This window comes from Aotus nancymaae, unplaced genomic scaffold, assembly GCF_030222135.1.
Source record: "Aotus nancymaae isolate 86718 unplaced genomic scaffold, 86718_ANA_hifiasm-v0.15.2.pri h1tg000041l, whole genome shotgun sequence".
NCBI lineage: Eukaryota > Metazoa > Chordata > Mammalia > Primates > Aotidae > Aotus > Aotus nancymaae.
In genome coordinates, this window is record NW_026988455.1 from 11,371,434 (window position 1) to 11,395,059 (window position 23,626).

General features: G+C 38.0%; 1 protein-coding gene and 1 long non-coding RNA gene across 4 annotated transcripts in view; one reads left to right on the plus strand and one right to left on the minus strand.

The window, feature by feature from the left end:
• The window catches only part of LOC105718735 (uncharacterized), a 164,599-nt gene that overhangs the window by 84,291 nt on the left and 56,682 nt on the right, over nucleotides 1–23,626 (plus strand). The window contains exons 1-2 of one of the 2 annotated variants that reach the window (XR_001107810.2): nucleotides 12,157–12,798; nucleotides 17,969–18,062. This is a non-coding gene — a long non-coding RNA (uncharacterized LOC105718735). Of the gene's footprint in view, nucleotides 1–12,156; nucleotides 12,799–17,968; nucleotides 18,063–23,626 lie in introns of those variants that run through there. The other variant, XR_001107811.2, reaches the window with a different exon arrangement.
• PDCD1LG2 (programmed cell death 1 ligand 2) overlaps nucleotides 1–23,626 on the minus strand; it is a 70,505-nt gene that overhangs the window by 39,376 nt on the left and 7,503 nt on the right. For both annotated transcript variants that reach the window (XM_012454540.2, XM_012454539.3), the window contains exons 2-3: nucleotides 19,958–20,026; nucleotides 7,530–7,835 (exon numbers count right to left, since the gene is read on the minus strand). In XM_012454540.2, coding sequence (XP_012309963.1) covers nucleotides 7,530–7,835; nucleotides 19,958–20,012 — 361 coding nt within the window. In that variant the 5' untranslated portion in view covers nucleotides 20,013–20,026. The remainder of the gene's footprint in view (nucleotides 1–7,529; nucleotides 7,836–19,957; nucleotides 20,027–23,626) is intronic.

Here is a 23,626-nt window from a genome sequence, read left to right on the forward strand (position 1 = left end):
CTGAAGCAGCCTACTGAAAGACTTGACCTGTTAGACTCACCAGTCTTCTTGAAGCCAAAACTTTGGCCTATCTTTTGCAATCAAACAGTATCTGAAGTGTGCATTTCAGGTACTCACTTTATCTCTCATTTATGTTATTTTTCTACACTTACTTTCCCTTGGTTCAGTGTCTTATGTAATCGTTTTATATGATCACACTGCAGATTATTTCTGTAAGTTCTCAAATCGTTTGGGGACTGAAGTAGAACAAACAGGAGCAGAGTGGGTTTGTTCTACTGTGGGTGAGGGTGTGGCCCACTCCTGCTTGGGACAAGAAGCTGATCTTGGTGTCCTAGTTGAGAAGTGATTGCAGAGGTGGAGATGCCAGGAATTGGGAGCTTGGCTGAGGCTTTGACTTAGGATACATGAGGGAGCAGATAGGGAGAGACAGAGAGATCTTCAGTTACAAGAATCAGCAAAGTTTGGGGAAGGGACAGGAGCCCACATCCTACATTTTTGCAGTATCAGAAATGTCTCCACAGCCTCTTATTTGGGAAGTGGCTGAAAGAAATTGCTTCCCACATTGGGGAAGCTGGACTGAGGGTGATATTCTTAGGAAAAGATGAGTAAATTTTAGTATTTAAGTGGTGGTAGTACTCTAGAAATTCAAGTCATCTGACTTACTGCTCAAAGAAAAACACCTTCTTTATGGTTTCAGGTCTTAAAGTCTTTGAGCCATCTTGAGTTGATTTTTGTATAAGGTGTGATATGAGGATCCAGTTTCATTCTTCTACCTGTGGCTTGCCAATTATCCCAGCACCGTTTGTTGAATAGGTGTCCTTTCCCTACTTTATGTTTTTGTTTGCTTTGTCAAAGATCAGTTGGCTATAAGTATTGGTTTTATTTATGGGTTCTCTATTTTGTTCCATTGGTCTATGTGCCTATTTTTATACCAGTACTATGCTATTTTGGTGACTATGGTGTTATAGTATGGTTTGAAGTTAGGCAATGTGATGCCTCCAGGTTTGTTCTTTTTGCTTAGTCTTTCTTGCTTTGGCTATGTGGGCTCTTTTATGGTTCCACATGAATTTTAGGATTGTTTTTTCTAGTTCTGTGAAGAATGATGAGAGTATTTTGATGGGTATTGCATCGAATTTGTAGATTGCTTTTGCCAGTATGGTAATTTTCACAGTATTGATTCTACCCATTCATGAACATGGTATATATTTCCATTTTGTGTCATCTATGATTTCTTTCAGTAGTGATTTGTAGTTTTCCTTGTAGAAGTCTTTCACGTTCTTGGTTAGGTATATTCCTAACTGTTATATTTTATTTTTGCAGCTATTGGTTGCTGTTGGTATATAGCAGAGGTACTGATTTGTGTACATTAATTTTGTATCCTGAAACTTTGCTGAATTTGTTTACTAGTTCTAAGAGCTTTTTGGATGAGTCCTTAGGGTTTTCTAGGTATATGATCTTATCATCAGCAAATAGCAACAGTTTGACTTCCTCTTTACCAATTCGGGTACCCTTTATTTCTTTGTCTTTGAGTGCTCTGGCTAGGACTTCCAGTACTATGTTGAATAAAAGTGGTGAAAGTGGACATCCTTATCTTGTTCTAATTCTTAGGGAGAATGCTTTCAACTTTTCCCCATTCAGTATAATGTTGTCTGTGGGTCTGTCATAGATGGCTGCTATTACTTTAAGATATGTCCCTTCTATGCTGATTTTGCTGAGGGTTTTAATCATAAAGAATGCTAGATTTTGTCAAAAGCTTTTTCTAGATATATTGAGATGTTCATGTGATTTTTGTTTTTAATTCTGTTTATGTGGTGTATCACATTTATTAACTTGTGGATGTTAAACCATCCCTGCATCCCTGGTATAAAACACATTTGATCATGGTGGATTATCTTTTTGATATGTTGTTGGATTTGGTTAGCTAGTATTTTATTGAGGATTTTTGCATCTATGTTCATCAGGAATATTGGTCTGTAGTTTTCTTTTTTTGTTATATCTTTCCCTGGTTTTGGTATTAGGGTGCTACTGGCTTCATAGAATGATTTAGAGAGCATTCCCTCTTTCTATCCTGTGGAATAGTGTCAACAGGATTGGTACCAATTCTTCTTTGAATATCTGATAGAATTTAGCTGTGAATCTGTCCGGTCCTGGACTTTTTTTTGTTGTTCACAACTTTAAAAATTACCATTCAGTCTCGCTGCTTGTTATTGACCTATTCAGAGTTTCTATATCTTCCTGGTTTAATCTAGGAGTGTTGTGTATTTCCAGGAATTTCTTCATATCCCCTAGATTTTCTAGTTTATACGTATAAAGGTGTTCATAGTAGCCTTGAATAATCTTTTGTATTTCTGTGCTATCAGTAGTAATATCTCCCATTTTGTTTCTAATTGAGATTATTTGGATCTTCTCTCTTCTTTTCTTGATTATCAATTTCATTTATCTTTTCAAATAACCAGGTTTTTATTTTATTTCTCTTTTGTATTTTTTATTTGTTTGTTTCAGTTTCATTTAGTTCTGCCTGATCTTTGTAATTTCTTTTCTTCTGCTGGGTTTGGGCTTGGATTGTTCTTGTTTCTCCAGTTCCATGAGGTGTGACCTTAGATTGCCTATTTGTGCTTTTTCAGACTTTTTGATGTAGGCATTTAATGCTATGAACATTTCTCTTAGGACTGCCTTTCCTGTATTCCAGAATTTTGATAGGTTGTGTCACTACTATCATTCAGTTCAAGGAATTTTTTAATTTTCATCTTGATTTCTTTGTTCACCCAATGATCATTCAGAAGCAGGCTATTTAACTTCCATGTACTTGCATGGTTTTGAAGGTTCTTTTTGGAGTTGATTTCCAGTTTTACTCCACTGTGATCTATGAAAGTACTTGATATAATTTCGATTTTCTTAAGTTTACTGAGACTTGTATTGTAGTCTATTGTATGATCTAGCTTGGAGAATGCTGATGAATAGAATGTAAATTCAGCAATTGTTGGGTAGAATATTCTGTAGATATCTGTTAAGCCTATTTGTTGTAGGATATAGTTTAAATCCATTGTTTCTGGTTTGAAGTATTTCTGTCAGCTTCAGCCCATTCCTGGTGTTGGCTCCCCACATCCCCCTGCCCTGCCCAGGCCTTCAGGAGGATGGGTTGGCCCTTGGTGTTCTTGTTTTTAGTGCTTGCTCTGCAGCCCTGTCTGGAAACTTTTGCACAGACCGGTTCTCAACCTCAGCTTCTCTGAGAGACCTGTGGCCTCCTAGGGCCTCTCTGTTCTTCAGCCATGCTGCCTCCTCTTCCTCAGACAGATTGCCCCTAGTAATGTAGATGACACCTGGCTTTTCAGAAACCATATTCCTTTATCACTGTCTCTTCTAGAATCTCCAGCCATTCCACTTCATTTTTTTTTCCCTGTTCATTTGAAATTAACTCTTTTCACTATATTTGATATGAATTTCTGTCCAGACATCAACAAATGTGTTATTAACAAACTCATTTTCAAGCTTTATGCCATGGATCAGTCATTTTAAGGTAAAAATACATCCTTCTTCTAGTCCTACTTCATTCATGGGAAGCCTCATTGGGGCCCCAGATCTATCTTGCTTCTTTTGGAGACCCTGGATCAGGGTAGGATACTTTTAGGTGATGGTCTTCAACTTTTTTTTTTTGCTTGTATTCCTTCTAAAATAAGTATGATGCAGTATGCTCTTCTCACCTATTAAGTCAATTCTCAGAATTGTTTATGTTTCTACATTGGAAAAGCATATAATGTTTAGCATCTTATGAATATATTTTTTAGTAAAATAGTTGTTTTACTCTTACATATGTATCCAAAGGTGTCTAAATATCAAAGAAGTTATCTTTTATATGCAACGTCATCCTTGAAAAATACATAGAAATATTTAACAACAATGTACTGTTTCAAATAGCTAGAAGGAGGATATTGAATGTTCTCGACACAAAGAAATTATAAATATTTGAGATGATGATATGCTAATTACACCAATCTGATCACTATACATTGTATGTATTGAAACAGCACTATGTACCCCATAAATATGTATAATTATTGTCAATTTCAAAAAAGATAAAATACATTTCACATATACCCAAAAACTGGTCTCAAAAGAAGGTACAGATAATGTCAGAATTTTTTCTACAGGATGTCTGTTATTGCTTATAATCATGTTTTCACAATAAACTTAATGTATCAATTTTTAAAAAATATATATGAATTTATTATGTATAAATATATATTTTAGAAATTGACACATTATATATAAATAAATTTTTATATATGAACTCATATAAATTTATTTATATATATATATATAAATTCTTACAAACAAAAGAATATATATGAAACACACTGGAATAATTTCCTGTGGTAAAAAAGGTGAATGAGACTGGAGAATGTGGATAAAACAGAATAAATAAATAATACAAATCAGAGAGGTGTTTTAGGTGAGGAATCTAATCAATTCAATCCCCTCTAAGTAAAAATAAATAAATTATTAAATTAAAAAATTCTTCTCTGTCTAAATTGTTTCTTCTCATTCCTTGAACCTCACTTCCAATTTCACCTTGCCTACAGAATTTTATCCTAATGTAACATATTTTTGTTTGACAGATTTTGTATTGATTATCATTAGATGTCTTTACAACAAAATATTTATAGCTATTGAAATTAAAACTTTTCTCTTGTGACTATGAAGCTTTAAGTGCTCAAAGTTTTCTGCATTGAAATCTAATTTCTATTATTATCAACACATATTTGATCAAAATGTTAAATGTCATGAATATTGATAATTTTTAAACATGAAAGATGAAAATTTATTGGAAATGTGTTTCTTAATAAGATGGATATGGCTCTCTTTTTCAAATTATTCATGAATCTGAGGAAGTACATGACATGATCAGAATAATTCTATATGATAGAATTCAGCATCAATTCCATTTCCATTTTTCAGTTTTTTGCAGCTTATAAGGGCTAAGGAATCTTGTTCGTATGAGTGAATCAATGGGAATGGAACAGTTTTGTTACAGCAATGTCATTTCATTCTTTGACCTGATTAACATGGCAAAATTACTTAGTTTTGATTATCAGCTATTAGCTTTAGTAGAGCCTCCTTCAATTTTGTTAAAAGCAGAACATTTGATACCACCTTATTTGCAAAAAAATTTTTAGTCATAACAGTTCCATCAGGTGTCAATGTTCCCAATCATTCTTTTATTTAACACTATAGAGGATTTCACACCCTGAGACAATAGACTATATTCATGATGAGTGAGTGGTAGGCTTAAAAGAGGAAGTGTTTTAGGGGAACCCCAAGAGCCTTGCCTGGCAGGCACATTCTCAGGCTCGTCAATTTTGGGAAGGAGTGTTTGGGGAAGATGAGGATCTAGAAACTCACTTCCTAAAACCGCCTGTGCCTATAAATCCCTTGAAAAGTCTTTGTGATCCCCAAATATCCCAGTTTGATGACCATTACTACTACAAGGAACAGATCTCTCCACAACTGAGAAATTTGCGGTCTAGGTGAGGAGTAGGCAGAGTGCCTACTTCAGAGTGCCTACTTCAGTCCCCAGCTTCAGAGAATGGGCAGAAGTCCTGGCCCATTAATACAGCCTTCAGATAGAGATCAATAAAAACAGAGGTGGTGATTTAGGGTTGCAGAGATTTAAGTACATCAAGGTATTCCAAGAATGTACAGCCTTATATTAAGGGAACTCAGACTAACTTCAGTGTTCTAGAGTTCCTCCCAGCTGCTGCCTGGATGTAGGAAATGCAATAAAGATAGAAAACAGTTACATCTAGGCCAATGGCTTTGCTGGTTGAGGTGTAAGGAGGTCACTGTCCCTGTAACAACTGAGGGTCTTTTAACCAGATCTCTGAACACTTTTTATATGCCAGGTAGCATGCTCAGTTCTTTATGTTCATTATCTCTCTTAATGTTGACAACAATCCTGTGTGGTAGGTACTACTATTGTTCTTCTTCTTTTACAAATAAGCAAAATGTGAGGTTATGAAAGGCGAAATAACCTGCCTAAGGACAAGGAGGTACACAATATTCATCCTCATGTCCAGTCCCTCTAGTTTGTCCTTCTTTGTAACAGATCATAAAGTCACACAGTTTCCGCCAAGGTTAATGGTTTTTCGGGGCCCAAATCCACAGACCCTCTAGAAGACAGAACAGACCATCTGAGGTCCAATGTGTGGGAGGGGAGTGGCCAGAGAAATACTGGCATCGTTTATCTCAGAGCACTCAATGAAGCCTGGAGACCCTAAGCCAATGAACAAGCAAAATCTATCTTTTGTATTTGTATGTGTTTCCCCCAATGGCCTTTTCTAGAACAAACAAGATTGTGAAGATTCTCTTTATATTTAGATTTTTGACTTGTACTGGGGTGGAGAGAGGCCTGAATTCAGAGGAATGGGGACAGCTGTAGACTTCATGGGACTCTCTTTGGCTACCCACTTGCCTTCTCTGGATCTCAGCTACTTCACCTGCACTTGAGCAGTGTTTTCCAAATAAATAGGACTTGCACTTGAGCAGTGTTTTCCAAACTTGTAACGTCCCCCCTCCCACACTCCTTGAGACAGAGTCTTGCTCTGTCGCACAGGCTGGAGTGCAATGGCTCAACCTTGGCTCACTGCAACCTCCTCCTCCCGGGTTGATGAAGCTATTCTTCTGCCTCAGCCTCCCAAGTAGCTGGGATTACAGGAGCCCACTACCATGCCTGGCTAATTTTTGTATTTTTAGTAGAGACGAGGTTTCGCCATGTTGGCCAGGCTGGTCTTGAACTCCTGACCTCATGATCCACCCTCCTCGGCCTCCCAAAGTGTTGGGCTTACAGGTGTGAGCCACGAAGCCTGGCCCCAGACTTGTAACTTTTTATGATTCAAAATAAGAAAAAAAATCTGATACCATGACCCAATACACACACAAACACACACACACACACACACACACACACACACACACCCCACAAATGAGTTTTGTGGTGCTCAGTGCTACTCTGTGATGTCTTCTAATCCACTCTATCCTCTTCTATTCATTATTTTTTAAAGGGTGGGAAACATGCATCTGGTTGCTACTCACTAAATTGATATTTTAATCCATTAATGGGTGTCAAACCATGGTTTTAAAAACTCTGGATTCAGGGTATGAACTATTGAAAAAGAGTACCTTAATAATCAAGTCAGGGATGTTCCGTGGGAGAATTGTGAATTAGGCCAAGCTTATTTTTCACACCCTCCCACATTTTAAGGATGAATTTTCCTGGCTTCCTCCAGTCCCATTTTATTCCTGCAGCTCCTACCCCCTTTCACTTTTACTTCAACTGCTTTGTACTCAGATGTCAAAAATTATTTCTGAGCAGATCTCTACCCGAAGTCTTCTTTTGTTTTCTCTGAAATAGCCCTGTCTCCTTAAAAGCATCCTCCATGTTTTTCCTTGAACTACCTTTAATGGGTTTCTGTGACTTGCAGGTCCTCTGATGGAGAGATGCTTCCATGGATTGTAGTCTTGACACCACTCACCTTTGACTTTCAGAGTCAGGTACTTGTAGTCCCAGGCGACCCCATAGATGATTATGCATTGGTACTGTCCTTCGTCCCTCACTTGGACTTGAGGTATATGGAACAAGGCCTTCCCTAGGGACAGCTGCTCCTCCAGCAAAGTGGCTCTTTCACGGTGTGAGGATGTATCATTTTCCACCTTCTGCAAACTGGCTGTTATTGCTCCAACGTTCACATGACTTCCAGTATCAAAGTTGCATTCCAGGGTCACATTACTGCCATGCTCTACTATGTACAATTCCTTAGGGACTGTCACTGTGAATAAAGCTGAAAAGAAAACAAGACATAGCTTTCCCCTCCGAACATTCCCTCCTGTGCCACAGGCTGCCCTTTGCTCCTTTCTGGGCACTCCAGCAAGAGCTTCTGGTGGACAGCACTGCTTGCTCTTAGAGGCCTCTCCCACCTCCAGTCACTGATCCCCCAAGCCCTGCAGTCATTCTAGGTCATCTGTCATATAAGAGCAAAATGCTTCCTTATGACTTCCCTACCATCAAAGACTGAGCTCTTGTTACTTAATTATCTTCACATCCTATTCTCCAGGTTCATTTTCTTCAATCCATATCTTTTCCTGTCAAATATCACTTCTTCTCACCAGTGATAGCAATAATAACTATTACTTGTTGAGTTCTTAAAATTGTCAGACACTCTGCTAACACATTGTCTCACTGAGTCTTCCCAGAAGCCAGCAAGGTAAATATTCCTCTTTTCAGAAAACAAAACTGAGGCATAAAAAGGTTAAGTAACTTGCCCAAGATTGCACAGCCAGAATCAGATCAGGTGTTTCTAACCACCACATCATACAAGCCCACTGTATATGCTTTCTATTTTCTAACAATAAAGGGAAAGGAAAAATGGAACTGATATCTAATGTATACCTACTATGTTCCATGCCAGGAACTGTGCTAGGTACTTTATAACTGTGTTGCTTAATACTGAAAACATGACCATGAAACATGTTTTGTCATTATGGTTATATAGTTGAGGAAACTGGCTCCAAGCAGCTCACTTCAGGACATACAGTTGCAAAGTTAAAAATCAGAGCCAGTCAGATGTTCGACTTCAAAATCCGTAGTTTCCACTCAGTGTTTACCAAAATGTGAGGGACCCACCACTAGCAGTATGTAAGATGATTTTAGATGAGGCAAAATCAAAGCCTAAAGGGAGTTAAATTATTCAGAGAGGAATTTATTCCCTTTTCAATTCTGTTTCAATTCTTCAATTGTATATAATTTGCAACTAGACTTCCACACCTCTAACACTGGCTATTTTTCCTTTTTAATCAAACAGGAAGCTTCCAGGTAGATAACAGTATCTGGGTAGAATTTGATAACACTACTTTATTTTCGCTGCATTTATTTTTCTTCCTATTCTCCATTTACCAGTGCAAATGATACTTGTTTTTCATCTACCACAGGGGTATATGGTTTTATTTTTTAAAAGTTGAATTGATTTAAATAGTTCTATACAAAATAGCAGAAGGAGTGGCCAAACATGACAAAACTAGTGAAGGTAGTATTTGGATGAATAAAGTGTGAAAAACAACAAAATTAGGCTGCTTCCATCATTAATAAATGAGTATTCATTATGATGGAGGTATCGGAAAATGTTGAAGCAGTTTCTGAATAATCACAGATGATTAGATCAAAGTATGTTCAGTAGAGCTTGCTTCATTCACTTATTCATTCATTTATTCAGTCATATCATTCATTCAACAAATATTTGGGGGCTTATTCTAAGCATTAGCTATTCAAGAAGTTGTTTGAGTATATGGAAGAGCATAGGATCTACTGATAGGTAAGCCTGGGTTCAAATGCTGACTTCCAGGGTTAGGAGAGCTTTGACTGTGTGTCCATCCTTTACTCTCTATGAGCCTCAGCCTATTTATCTATCAAATGAGATTGGATTCTACCTCTCAGTACTGTTGTGAGGCTGGACGAGGTGATACATGTGAAGTTCCTGGATCTGGCAGGCAGTTGGCACTCAGCAAATGTTCGTTCCTTTCTTTTGTACATGTGTTAATTCTTGGAAAAGTGGTAATTCATATGTGGAATGCATGGCCAATCTTTATCCTCCAGGATATTTTACTAATCAGGACAGCCAATTCTCTGATCAGATTTCACAGTATAAGTAACTTGGGTTTTCTGCTGCTTGAATGACTGTCATTGCAGTTGTCCTCTGACTCAAGTTTTTCTTATCACTATCCTGCAAGTCTTTGAAGGCAAAGACCAGGTTGAGTTTGCTTTGATATCTCTAGTACCTAGCACATATCAAGTTCTAGTGAAGAGTTTGGCAAATAAATGACAGAAAGAGAGGGAGAAAGGAAGGATGACTCTGGCTATATATTCTCCTCTGCTTTCCTTTCATCAAACTGCAACTTGCCTGTGATCACACAGACTGGCATTCTTAATTGCCACACAGCACACTTGATAGTAATAGGCACAAACTTTATTTCAAATGACTGACATTTATATCAAATGACTATATTTATAGCTTGTCTCTATTCCATTTTAACCATGGCTAGAACATTAATGTGCCTTTCTACAGAGAGGAGTTCATGTGTTCCCAGCATTCTTTTGTGCAGCAGAGGGTCAGGGGCAGGGCTATGAGGTGAGTGTATGTGTGTAAAACAATGCTAATCGCATCTGCAGTTGCTGGACCAGGTTGCAAAGACCCTGGAATAATGCATGTAAAAAGAGATTTCCTGTATGATTCTCCTTTTTTTTAATCCACTGCACACTTGGAATAGCTCTCACCTCAGAATCCCATAATGGGACCCTCTTAAGGGCAGATCCCTTGATGATGGAAGCCATCCTTAAATACTTGAGTTATTAAGTCCCTTATAACTTAATGCAGAGCCACCTGATACAAAATCCAGTCTGCCCTTGAAGAAGAATATCCAACTATTCATCAAATATGTAGTAACCATTTTCTATGTGCCAAGTTCAGGAATTACCTACTACTTTTACTCTTCTGTAATACTTATCTTGTTTAATTACATGTGATAAACAGGAAACAGGGAAGAAAATGGGGCTTACATGGTAGGTTAGTTGCTGAGTCTGCATAACAACAAGAATTAAATAGAAGACTTTGGGTAGAGATTCTGTTGAATCTATTTAGCAAATTTATTTACCGCACTATGCTTTCTTCTCATGAGAGAGGGAACACATACAACTTCCTCTGGAACTCCCCTTAGCTTACAGCAGAACTCCCCTCTTTACTCTCTGGGTCTTTAATTAAAGTTAATTTTCTTTTGTTTCTCCTGTCTGCTTTGTAAGATTATGTGCCAGGAGTGATAGGCATAAAATGTGCTACTTGTCAGAGTGGTGACATTTTTCAGCTAATATTTACAAGAGGAAAAAGCAATTAGCAAACATGAGTCATGTGTCTCAATAGCTCAGAATAGCTAGAAGATTGTTAGTTGGTCTAATTTTGCCCCAGGTGAAGTTTTAAGACATGTAAACTTTGAGTTTGAATACTCCATGTAAAATAAGGAGTTTAGGAAATACAATACATTTTTGAAATTCTGAAACATTTTTGCTTATTTTAAGTTACAGAGGCAATCAAAACACTGTTGCAAACAATTCTGTGAAGAGGTTTTTCTGAAGCCCAGCTGCAAATTAGATTCACTAAGCAGAGGGCCTCAATCGTGGCTAATATTGGCACCACCTGTGAGGCTTTTAAAACACACTAATGCCCAGGCACTACTTTAGATCTGTTCAAATTAAATTATTTTGGGGATGAGGTCAGCATCGTTAAAAATTTTCTTCTCCTGGGAGCTTCTAATGTGCAGACAGTATTGGGAACCATTAGTTACACAGTTTAACATTTGCCCTTGCAAACATCTTTTACCATCTTGCCATTCAAAGTATTGTCCTCAGCTTCACCTGGAAGCTAGGTAGAAGTATTATTTCAGGCCTGCCCCAGACCTAGGGAATCAGGATCTGCATTTTAACAAGGTCACAGTGATTTACATGCACATTAATGTTTAAGAAATAGAGTTATAACACTGGTCTGCATTTGGGCTGTTACTGGAAAGTAGAGTAATAGTTGGTATTTCTTAAACACAATAAGTCAGACACTGGGCGAGCCCATCATTTCATTTGATGCTCCCAACAACTCTGCAAGGTAGATCTTGCTATCCACATTTTACAGATGGGGAAACTGAGGCTTAAAGAAGTGACAGCTTGCCCAAGGTCAAAGAATGGTAGCTCTTGGAACTGAAATTCAGATTCATCCCTCTATCTTCAATGCATATTTACTTCTGTGCTACCAATGACTGCAGTTATGACTGTATATCCACTGGCATGTGTACACTACATCCATGAATGAGTTGGTTTTTTAGCTGTATGCTAGGGAAAAGATGTTTTGTTTTCTGTTTTACACGCCACATGGTTATTAAATTAAGCTGCAACCTAGCATTGAGCTCCTGAAGGTATTAGACAAAGGAGAAAACTGGAAGGTTTCCACAACTATAAAATTAATCAGACAACACAGGATTTCCATTCATTTGGGGCCCTTAACTAAACTAAAGGGCAAAAGACTTGACAAAAGCATGAAAAATACATACATGCAGGTCCTTTGCTAGATTAGAACACCTAACTTGATGCTTTTCCAATGTGTTGGAGTGTTATTTAAAATTCTTGAGGGAGCTTTGCATTTTATTGCAACCAGGTATCAATGGGTGTCAGCACCTGTCACATCTTCAGGAAACACACAACAAATCATTTGCATTACCTCCCAAGATAGCTTCCTCTTTAAGCTAAGTTTATATTTTATCACCCACATTTAACAACAGAAGTGTAAGTTTTTTTCAGACTTGCCATATAATGTACTTTAGAAGTAAGGGTGGGGTAGGGGGGTGCTTTATATGGCCACATTCTTCAGAAAACTCTGAAGTTCCTGTTTAGGACAAAATCCTGCTCTGTGCACCTGACTCATGCTCTGCTCAGTGTAGGAGCACTGCATGGAGACACGTCTTAGCATAGAAATCCTTTCCCAAATCTGATTCTTCTCCTTTGTATATCTCAGCAGTCAGCAGAAGTAGTTTTGGAGTTGAAGACAGGCCAAGTGGAGTAACCTAAGCTGAAGTCTGTGCCCCAGAATGACCTCAGGCATCACCATGGTCATTGTGGCCCCCTGATTTTCATCTACCTCTGGAGTACAAAGAGAAAAGAAAATATCAATGAAAAAAGAAAGACCTGTGTTGCTCCTTCCTGTAAGATATGACAAGGTATAAAAAATATTTCTGGATTGGTACTGGCACAATGTCTCATACCTGTAGTCCCAGCACTTTTGAAGGGCGAGGCAGGTGGATCATGAGGTCAGGAGATTGAGATCATCCTGGCCAACATGGTGAAACCCCATCTCTACTAAAACAAAAAACTAGCCAGTCATGGTGGTGTGCACCTGTAGTCCCAGCTACTTGGGAGACTGAGGCAGGAGAATCGCTTGAACCCAGGTGGTGGAGGTTGCAGTGAGCAGAGATCATGCGACTGCACTCCAGCCTGGAGATGGAGTGAGACTCCATCTCAAAAAAAGGGAAAAGAAAAATAAAAGATATTTCTGGGTTATAAGATATCCATAGATTTTGAAATAAAAATGTAAAAAAAAACAAACATAAGTGTGATATTTGCAAAAGGATGTACACACAGCTCAATGGAATAGATAGTCCAGAAACAGACACACATAAATATGACTGATTTTGATGAAGATTCAAAGGCTATCGAATGGAGAAAGGATCAGTTTTTTAACAAATGGGGCCAGAACAACTGAAGATCCACATGTAAAACTAAAATGAGCTCAACCTATATATCATACCTTATATAAAAATTAAAATGGAAAAATGGATTATAAACCTTACATATAGAATGTACAACTACAAAATGTGTAGAAGAAAACATAGAAGACAGTCTTTTTAGATCTTGGGTTATGCAAAGAGGTTTTGGATGTGATACCAAAAGCATGATCCATAAAAGAAAAAAAATTGATTAATCGAACTTCATCAAAATTAAAATATTTGCTCTGCAAAAGACACAGTTAAGAAAATGAAAAGACAAGTTACAGATGTCAAAAAAATTGAAAATCAATATCTGATAAAGAACTTGTGTCTGGAATAAAGAACTCTTAAGGTCAGATTGGTGTCACACACCTGTAATCCCAGCACTTTGGGAGGCCGAGGTGGGTGGGACACTTGAAGTCAGGAGTTCAAGACCAGCCTGGCCAACATGGTGAAACCCCAGATCTAGTAAAAATACAAACATTAGCCAGGCATGGTGGTACATGCCTGTAATTCCAGCCACTCAGAAGGCTGAGGCTGGAGAATCATTGAACTTGGGAGGCAGAGGCTGCAGTGAGCCGGGACACTGAACTCCAGCCTAAGCAACAAAGCAAGAGGCCGTCTCAAAAAAAAAAAAAAAAAAGAACTTTTAAAACCTTACAATAAGAAAATAAGCAATAATTGCTTACTATACAATAACGAAGGGTGAAATGATTTGAATGTCATCAAAGAAGATATACAGTAAGTACATAAAAACATAATTAAGGCCAGGTGCAGTGGCTTATGCCTGTAATCCCAGCAGTTTGGGAGGCTGAGGTGAGAGGATCAATTGAGTCCAGGAGTTTGAGACCAGCCTGGGAAACACAAGGGGACCCCATCTCTACAAAATTTAAAAAAAAAATTAGCCAGGCATGGTGGCATGGCCTGTAGTCCCACCTACTCCAGAGGCTGAGGTGAGAGAATTGCTTGAGCCTGGGAAGTCGAGGCTGCAGTGAGCTATGATTGTACCACTGCATTCCAATCTGGGCAACAGAGTGATACCCTGTCTCAAAAAAGAAAATATATATGTATATATATAAAAATATACAAAAATATTATGTATATTATATATGATTATATATAAAAATATATAAATATATGTATACTTAATATCATTAGTTGTTAGGAAAATGCAAATTAGAACCACTTCTAAACACCTGTTAGAATGACTTAAGAAGAGAGCTGGGTGCAGTGGTTCACACCTGTAATCCCAGCTTTGGGAGGCCAAGGCGGGTAGATCATCTGAGGTCAGGAGTTTGAGACCAGCCTGGCCAACATGGCAAAACCCCGTCTCTACTAAAAATACAAAAAATTAGCCAAGCATGAGTGGTGGGTGCCTGTAATCCCAGCTACTTGGGAGGCTGAGGCAGGAGAATTGCTTGAACCCAGGAGAGGGACGTTGCAGTGAGCCAAGATCACGCCATTGCACTCCAGCCTGGGTGACAGAGTGAGACTCTGTCTCAAAAAAAAGAAAAGGAAAGAATAGCAGTGTTGGCAAGGATGAGGAACAATTAGAACTCTCGTACGCTTGCTAGTGGTAATGCAAAATGGTACAGCCACTATGTAAAGGTTTGGTAGTTTCTTGTAATAAACCATACACTTACCAATTGACCTAGCAATCCCACTTCTAGGTATTTATCCAAGTGAAATGAAAACCTATGTTCACACAAAAAACCTATAGGCAAATATTTATAACAACTTTATTTGTAATCACCCAAAATGGGAAATACCCAAATGTACCCCAACTGGGGAATTTATAAACCAAATGTAGTATATATACAATAGAATATACTCAACAGCAAAAAAGTATGAACTATTGATTCATACAATAATACAAACGAATTTCAAATGCTTTATGTTAAGTGAAAGAAGCCAGATACAAAAGGGTATCTAATGAATAATCCCATTTATATGACATTCTAGAAAAGACAATACTGTAAGGACAGAAAATAGATCAGTAGGTGCCTGGACTTAAGACTTGGGAGAGGCTTTTTGTTTGTTTGGCAAGGGATGGAAATATCCTGGATGTTCACTGTGGTGATGGTAGTTATATGACTATGCATTTGTTAAAATTCATAAGACTTTTTTACAAAAAGAATGAATGTTATGGTATATAAACTTAAACATATATATATATAAATACCTCCATATATACCTACTTTTAAAATGATATAAAATGTTTTACCCTAATTTTTCACTTCAAACTTTAAATTATTTTATAGATGACACAGTAGAGCATCCAAAGAGCATACAAGCAAGGAAAGAGTTAATGATTAATGGTTTGAATTTTATTCAGAGAGAACTTTCATCACAGTATTTAGGAGGCAGACATTTTTTTCAAGGATTAATCTAGCAGAAGAATATGGAAATAATTATAATGTCCACCAATAGGGAACGGGTTAAATAAATTACAGCATGTCCAACAAAATACGTAGATCGCCTTAAAAATGAGGGATGTCTATATTTGCTGATTTGGAAACTATAAAGAACATACATTTATTGAATGCTTACTAAAACTTTTAGTCCTCTTAGGCAATTTCTTTTATGAAAAAATAAAGGGCAGGCTGAGAGTAGTGGCTCACACCTGTGATCTCAGTGCTTTGTGGGGCTGGGACAGAAGGATTTCTTGAGATGAGGAGTTTGAGGCCAGCCTGTGTAACATAGCAAGACCTCATCTCTAAAAACATTTAAAAAATTAGCCAGACAGGGTGGTACATGCCTGTAGTCCTAGCTACTCAGGAGGCTGAGGCAGGAGAATCACTTGATCCCAGGAGTTGGAGGGTGCAGTGAACTGTGGTTGGGCCACTGCACTCCAGCATGGATGATGCTTAAAGCAAGACCCTGTCTCTGAAAAATTTTGTTTTAATTTTAAAAATTAAGTTTAAAAAGGGAAAAAGTAAAGGGCATATAGGATAGTGCTATGAAGAGTATTTGCAAAGGAGGTTATATTGAGCTAGGGCAGGTGAAGCATTTCTGGGGAGCTGGCAGAGTACTCCTTTTTAACCTAGGTAGTGGTTACAAAAGTAATCACCTTATAGTAATGTTAATCTTTATAGTTGTTTCATGTGGTTTTCTCTATCTGTGATATATTTTATAACAGAAAGCTTTAAATAAAGAAAAATTTCAAAATATATTAAGTAAAATGAACATCTGTGAACCTACCGCCTACCCTGAGAACTAGCACATTACTAATGATGTATATCTACTACCTGCACCAGAGGTAATTGCCATCCTGAATACTGGGCCAATTTCTTCTTCCTTTTTTTTTTGAGACAGAGTCTTGCTCTGTCACCCAGGCTGGAATGCAGTGATGTGATCTCAGCTCACCAGCAGAACCTCCAACTCGCTGGTTCAAGTGATTCCCGTGCCTCAGCCTCCCTAGTATCTGGGATTATAGGTATGCAGCACCATGCCCAGCTAATTTTTGTATTTTTAGTAAAGACGGGGTTTGACCATGTTAGCCAGGATGGTCTCCATCTCCTGACCTCATGATCCACCTGCCTCAGCCTCCCAAAGTGCTGGGATTATAGGCGTGAACCACTGCGCCCAGCTTCTTCTTTACTTTTTAAGCTTTATCTTCTCTATATAAGGTATGCTTAAGCAATATATTTATTTATGAAAAGGACATTGTGCTATATGTTATCTTCTGGGCTTTTTATCTATTTTTTACTCAACATTATGTTCTAAGAGTCACATGTTTTTGTAATTAATTTATCCACTTGCTATATAATAATAGACATAGTCACATGTTTTTGTGATTAATTTATTCACATGCTATATATATTATATATAATATATATTCTGCAAATATACCACGATTTCTCTATCCATTCTCCAGTTGAAGTTCTTCTAGACCTATTCCTGGAGTCAAATTCTCCAGGGCATTTGGATTAGATTTATTTATTTGTAATGACTGAGAATACCACCAAAAGTGTTTTGTTTTTGGTTTTGGTTTTTTTAAGTAACTGGGATTACAGGTATCCACCACCATGTGCAGCTGATTTTTTTTTTTTTTTTTTTGTATTTTTAGTAGAGAGGGGTTTCACTATGTTGGCCAAGCTGGTCTTGAACTCCTGACCAGCTGATCCACCCGCCTCATCCTCCCAAAGTGCTGGGATTATAGGCGTGAGCCACTGGGCCTACCCAAATGTTATTTTTAAAATTAAAAATAGAAAAGAAATGTGCTCAGACAGGGTACTAAGCATCATATTGATTCAATTCATATATCTTCTTTTCCTTTCAATGAAGCATACAGGTCTGGGGCTATACAAGGAGCAAGGAAGAAAATGTAGTTTTCTGTCTGTCTGGCCACCCTGATAGCTGTGGCTCCCTCTCAGGCACTGGGTGTTGTAGTCTGATTACTCTCATATTTTTATATGAGAGATTTCTCATATTTTTTAAATTATATTTTATTATACAAATAATACCTAATACATGCTTCTTGTAAAAAACAAACAAACAAAAAAAACTTGACTACACAAAATGGATAAGATTATTCCTTTTACCGCCATCCTAGAACTCTTCCCCTCCCCAGAAGTAAACATTAATTCTCAGATCCTTTAGTTTTTTGTGTTTCCTTTTTCAGGTATCCTCCTCTGAAATCAAAACTCTTTAATTAAAAAGACATGAAATGACAAGATTTTTTAAAAATCCCATGAGGAGAAGGCATTCTAATTTAGGTAGGTATTTAATATTTGTTTGAACTTATGTTATCTGCATGGTAGAAAGCAGAGAATTCCAAATTTGTGAAGAAAGTGAGAAAGTGCTACAATTTTACTTTCTTTTCAGTTAATTCAGCAACATAATTACACATACTGTTTTGATTCTGTGAATGTCCAGAATAAACATTCACTACATGTCCATATTCAGACTTCAGTGCAAAAACCCATTCCAAAGTTGGAAAATTTATGAGTTGTCTGCCATTTTTGATTACCATCATCATGGTAGCACAGTAAAGTAGTTCTATTGAAATCTTGCCCGTGTCACCTAATAACTATGTAATCTTGGGGAAATTAAATAGCTTTTCTGAGTTTCAGTTCCCTCACCTGCAAAATGATCATTGTGAGGATTAAATGAACTATACCATATGTAAATTGCCTAGCACAGTATCTAGCATTTAGTGAATCCTCAATAAATGTAAATACTCTTCCTTTTGCCCCATTAGTGTACCTAATTGGGAGCTAGTGCCTATCTTCATTGCCTTGTGCTGATTATCTTAGAAGATCCTTCCTCTGTAGAAAGAGTCAATGAGGGATAAAAAATGCTGCCCCTTGTTATCCTAGCTTACTCCTTTCCTTTCCTAAGAGAAAAGGCAAAAAACATAGACAGAAAACCAGGATCTCAGTGTTTTTAAGCTGCAAACCCACAGAGGTTACACATTTCCCAAGGTTTCTCCTGAAACTCCCAGTCCTGCCACAGGATGGGGAACAGCAGTGTCTTTGGGCCCTCAGTTCCCTTATCACTATGGAAACTTGAAGCTGTTTGGTAGCATGGAAGTGTTTGCCCCTTTTGCTTGTCTCTAAAGTTCCAACCAGGCAGGGTTCCTTGCAAAGAAAACATGAAATGTTCCTTTAACTGGCCCTGCAGGAAGAAGCAGAGTAGGAGTAAGCAAAATATCTCAGGATCTTCCTTTGAGGAGGGCCCCAAGCCCATGTCTCTAGTGCCAGACCAGGCTGGGCAGCTCAAGGGAGTGAGAGGAGTGTGACTGGATACAGAGTGATCTGGAACCAGCCAGCAGGGAGGAGAAAGCTTTTTAAAAGATTATCAAGTGCCAAAGGAGCCATTATTTCTCAATCATGAGCAGAAAGAGGATTTCTCATGGGGCTGGGACTACTATCTTGATGACTTGATCCTCTGTCCCCACTTCTATCTTACTCTCTAACCTCCTGGTGTTCATCCAAAATAGTGTACTCATGGTCCTGACTGCACCCTTAAATGGTCTGAACTACCTTCCCCAGGAGAAAACCAACTGTGAAATTGCTTTTCTTCCTGCTCACCCTCATCCTCTAATAGAAGTCCTTTCTCCAAGTCCAAAGGGATAGCCTTAAGGTTCATTGTTCATTTGGGTTGTAGGAAGACTCAGTAAACCACATTAAGGTATGAATGACCAACGGCTGCTACTGTTGCTTTTCAAAAGAAAAACTCACAGAAACATCTAATAATATGCAGAATGTCTTCTAGACATTCTCTTTAGAGTAATGATGTCCACCTCTCCCTTCCAGAAAGGAAGGTGACAGCTGCTTAGCATCTCACATTTAAGGGAACTCAACCCCTGTCCTCTTGTATCAGTTTAGATTTACATGGTCTGAGTGATCCTGTCTTCTTGTCATCACCCTCACTGGATAGTGGGGATAGATAGAGCAATATTCTCAGTTCCCATTTCTGTCAGATAGGGACATGGGCATGTACAAGCCACCTTGGGCACTCTTCTTTTTGTGGTGCTTGGAATATTCCAGAAATCATACTTCTTCTCAGAGAAAGCCCTCAACCTGAGGACCACATTCTCATTTTTGGCTTTGGCTAGGGGCCACCACCTGCTCTTCTTTCTCAAACCTCTCCCTTTGTTCTTTCTTACCTGCTGTCTGTTGAAGCTGCAATTCCAGGCTCAACATTAGAAGAAGGAAGATCATGTTCTGTACTTGATCTGAAATAGACAATTGAAAGTCTCAGGGTCTTATGAAACTTTGCTAGGTCTTTGGTGCTTTGTTCACTTTTGAAAACAGGGAAATAAAAATTGTTTGGGGAAGGTGATAGACCTTGATATAGTGGAGCTAGGAAGAGAACTTACAGGTTGATTTCCTGGAGAAGAAGAGATAGAAATTAAGAGTAAGCAAGACACTCTTTATAAATTCAAACGAGAAGTTCTTCTTCCTTTTCTAATGACCTTTTCTGAATATGAACCAGTCCTTGAGAGCCACACATATTGGCAGTTATCTGCATGTCTCATGAAGCTTTCCATAGCTTTTTTCAATAGCTGGCCCTTGAACTCCAACTTTGTTTGTCAAATGAATAATGGACACCATCTTCTTTACCTGGACTGGAAGTCTGAGAGTCTGACACTTGAAAATAGGGCTTCGTAGAACAGAGCTACATTCTCAATGAATACTTGATAGTTGACTGAGTGGACAAAGTAGTCAGGTGCTTTTGAGTGCTGCAATTGAGTTTGCCTATCACTTGAACCACCCCACTAAGATGTTTAGACAGGTAGAGTAGGGAACTGGCTCTGATGAGGGTGGGGCTGGTAATGCCCCACCTTGGTCCTGCTCTATCTCCCATGCTTTCTCTTTTGCTCTGAAGCTTGCTTTATCCATGGACTTCTTATGGTTGAGGAAAGGGACAGAGCACACATCTAATTTGATAATGGTTTGAAACCAAGGAGGCTTTGCAACTTTTATCAGCCATGGAATCCTTTCTTCAAGGGAAATCTGTTGGAGCCATACATCTAAATTAGGTAACAGCAGAGCTGCTCTGAGTGTGATGAAAAGCAGTGAAGGGTTTGGATCAGGAAAATGATAGAACCTCATTTACATCATTAAGAGACAACTTAGCTTTGGTGTAGACAATAGACTATTGCTGGGAGGGAGAGGTTGCTGGCAAGATTACAGGCAGTGAGATCAGTTAGGAATGTCTTTGCAGAAAGGCTGATAGGTCAGAGTAATGGGGCTAGTGGAGGTGAGAAGTGGTCTGTTGGAGATCTTATATATTTTTTCTTTGTTTTAAAATTTTATTTTAAAAATTTCAACAGCTTGATTAAAGTATCATTGATATGCAAAAGAAAGTTATAATGTATATGTGTGTATATAGATTTAAAACAGACTTTTTTTTAAGTGCATGACTTAATGGTTTTTGTATATTCAGAGTTATGCAACAAACACCATTATCCAATTTTGCAATATTTTTACTACCCTAAAAAGGAACCCCTGACCCGAGAGCAGAAACTTGCTATTCCCCCCTTCCCTTTCCCTATGGCCCTTGGCAACCACTAATCTAGTTTCTGTCTCTGTCAATTACTTATTCTGGATATTTCATGCAAGCAAAATCATACAATATGTGGACTTTTGTGGCTGGCTTTTTTCACTGAGCATAATGTTCTCAACGTTCATCTGTGTCGTTGCACATATCAGCACTGCATTCCTTTTTGTGACTAAATAATATTTCATTGTATGATATACCATATTTTGCTTACTCATTCATCAGTTGATGGTCATTTGGATTGTTTCTGCTTGTTGGCTATTATGAATAATGTTGCTGTGAAAACTCATATACAAGTCTTTGTCTATGTATACTTTCAATTATCTTGGGTACATATGTAGGAGTAGAATTGCTGAATTAAGTAGTAACTCTATATTAACTTTTTGAGGAATTGTCAAACTATTTATAAAATACATGATTTGGAAATATTTTCTCCCATTCTACACACTGTCTTTTCAGTTTCTTGATAGAGTCCTGTGAAGCATAAATGTTTTAATTTCAATTTTGTTTAATTTTGAAATACAAATTGATTTCAAGTAAAAAGATCCAATTTATCTATTTTTTCTTTCATTGTTTGTGCTTTAGGTGATATATCTAAGAAACCATTGCCTAGGTTTCTAGGCACAAAGATTTACATCTGTATTTTCTGCTAAGATAAATATAAATGGAGCAATTGCACAGGGACAACTGGATATCCACATGTAAAAGAACAAATCTGGAGCCTTACCTCATACCATATACAAAAATTAAACAAAATGGATAAAAAAACCTAAATATAAAAACTTTAGTTCCAAATTTGTTCTATTGATTGTGGACGTTCAGTTGTGCCTGTACAATTTGTTGATGAAATTATTCTTTCCCTATTGAATTGTCTTGGCACCCTTGCAAAACATCAATCGATCATATATGTAAGGACTTATTTCTCAATTCTATTTTATTGAACTCAACGTCTATCCAATGTCAGTACCACCCAGTGTTGATTACTGTAGCTTTGTAGTAAGTTTTGAAATTGGGAAGTGTGAGTCCTCCAACTTTGTTAGTCTTTTTCAAGATTTTTTTTTAGGGGGTATTCTTGCTTCCCTACATTTCCAAATGAAATTTAGGGTCAATTTTCTCATTTCTGCAGACAAAGGAAGCTGGAATTTTGGCAGGGATTGCATTGAATCCATAGATCCATTTGGGGAATACAGCCAGCTGAATAATATTTAGTCTTCCAATTCATGAATACGGCATGTCTTTCCTTTATTTAGATCTTCTATAGTTTGAAAAAAGACATGACAGGCTGGATATATAGTTTGAAAAAAATAGAGAAATCTAGGAAAATTCCCAATTTTCGGACTTGAATCACTAGGGCAATGGAGAAGCCTGAGGGAGAAGCAGATTAGAGAAAGGGAAAAAATTGTGTTTGGTGTAGGTTTGGTTTGAAATGCCTATTAGACATCCAAGTGGAGGTGTTTCTTAGGCGGTTGGGGTAGAGAGGTAAATTTAGGAGTCATCAATGCAGAAGTATATTTAAAGTCATGGATATCTGTATGATATCACCTACCGAGAGACAGGAAAGAGAGTGCCTGAGGACTGAGATGCAGAGAATTCCAACATTTATAAAACTTTGTGAAGAGAGGTCACCAGTAGAGAAGAATGAGAGGAAAGGTACAAAGGCAAATGGTGGTGTGTATTATCTATGCATTTTATTTTCTGTATTCTGATGCTTTCACATTCAGGGCCTTGCTGACCCTGAAGGGACTGCCCCTCCTAGGGTTAACCAATTCTAACCTCTGAAAGAGAGTAAACCACTAGGCCATGAGCACACCTTTCAAATGCAAAGCAAGCCATTCCAGAGCCCATACCCACAACTGCCTCATTTACTGGGGCTTTCACATTCCCAACACTATCCACCTGCCGTAATCACCCCAGGTCTAGGTACCAGAAGACTAGGAACAGCCCCTATGCCCCAGAGCCTGCTGAAATTATTCATATTAGCTAATTCTAAATCCACTCTCCCTGCCTTACCCATTTCTTCCTGTTGAAACCACAATAAAGATCTTGCGGACCCCCCACCTGCCTCCTGGCTGACCCTGGTGCTTCTCCATGTGGCCCTTTGTGGCATGGTGTGCTCTCTTCTCTTGGGATCTGTGAGTATAACATACTTTCTTTTCAATGACAGTCATTTCCTGATACGTTGGCCTCACCATACCTAAATAATTATAAAACCTGTATTTTAAAACACAGTGCTACAAAGGTGTGATCATAGAGCCAAATGCTCTTGAGAGTT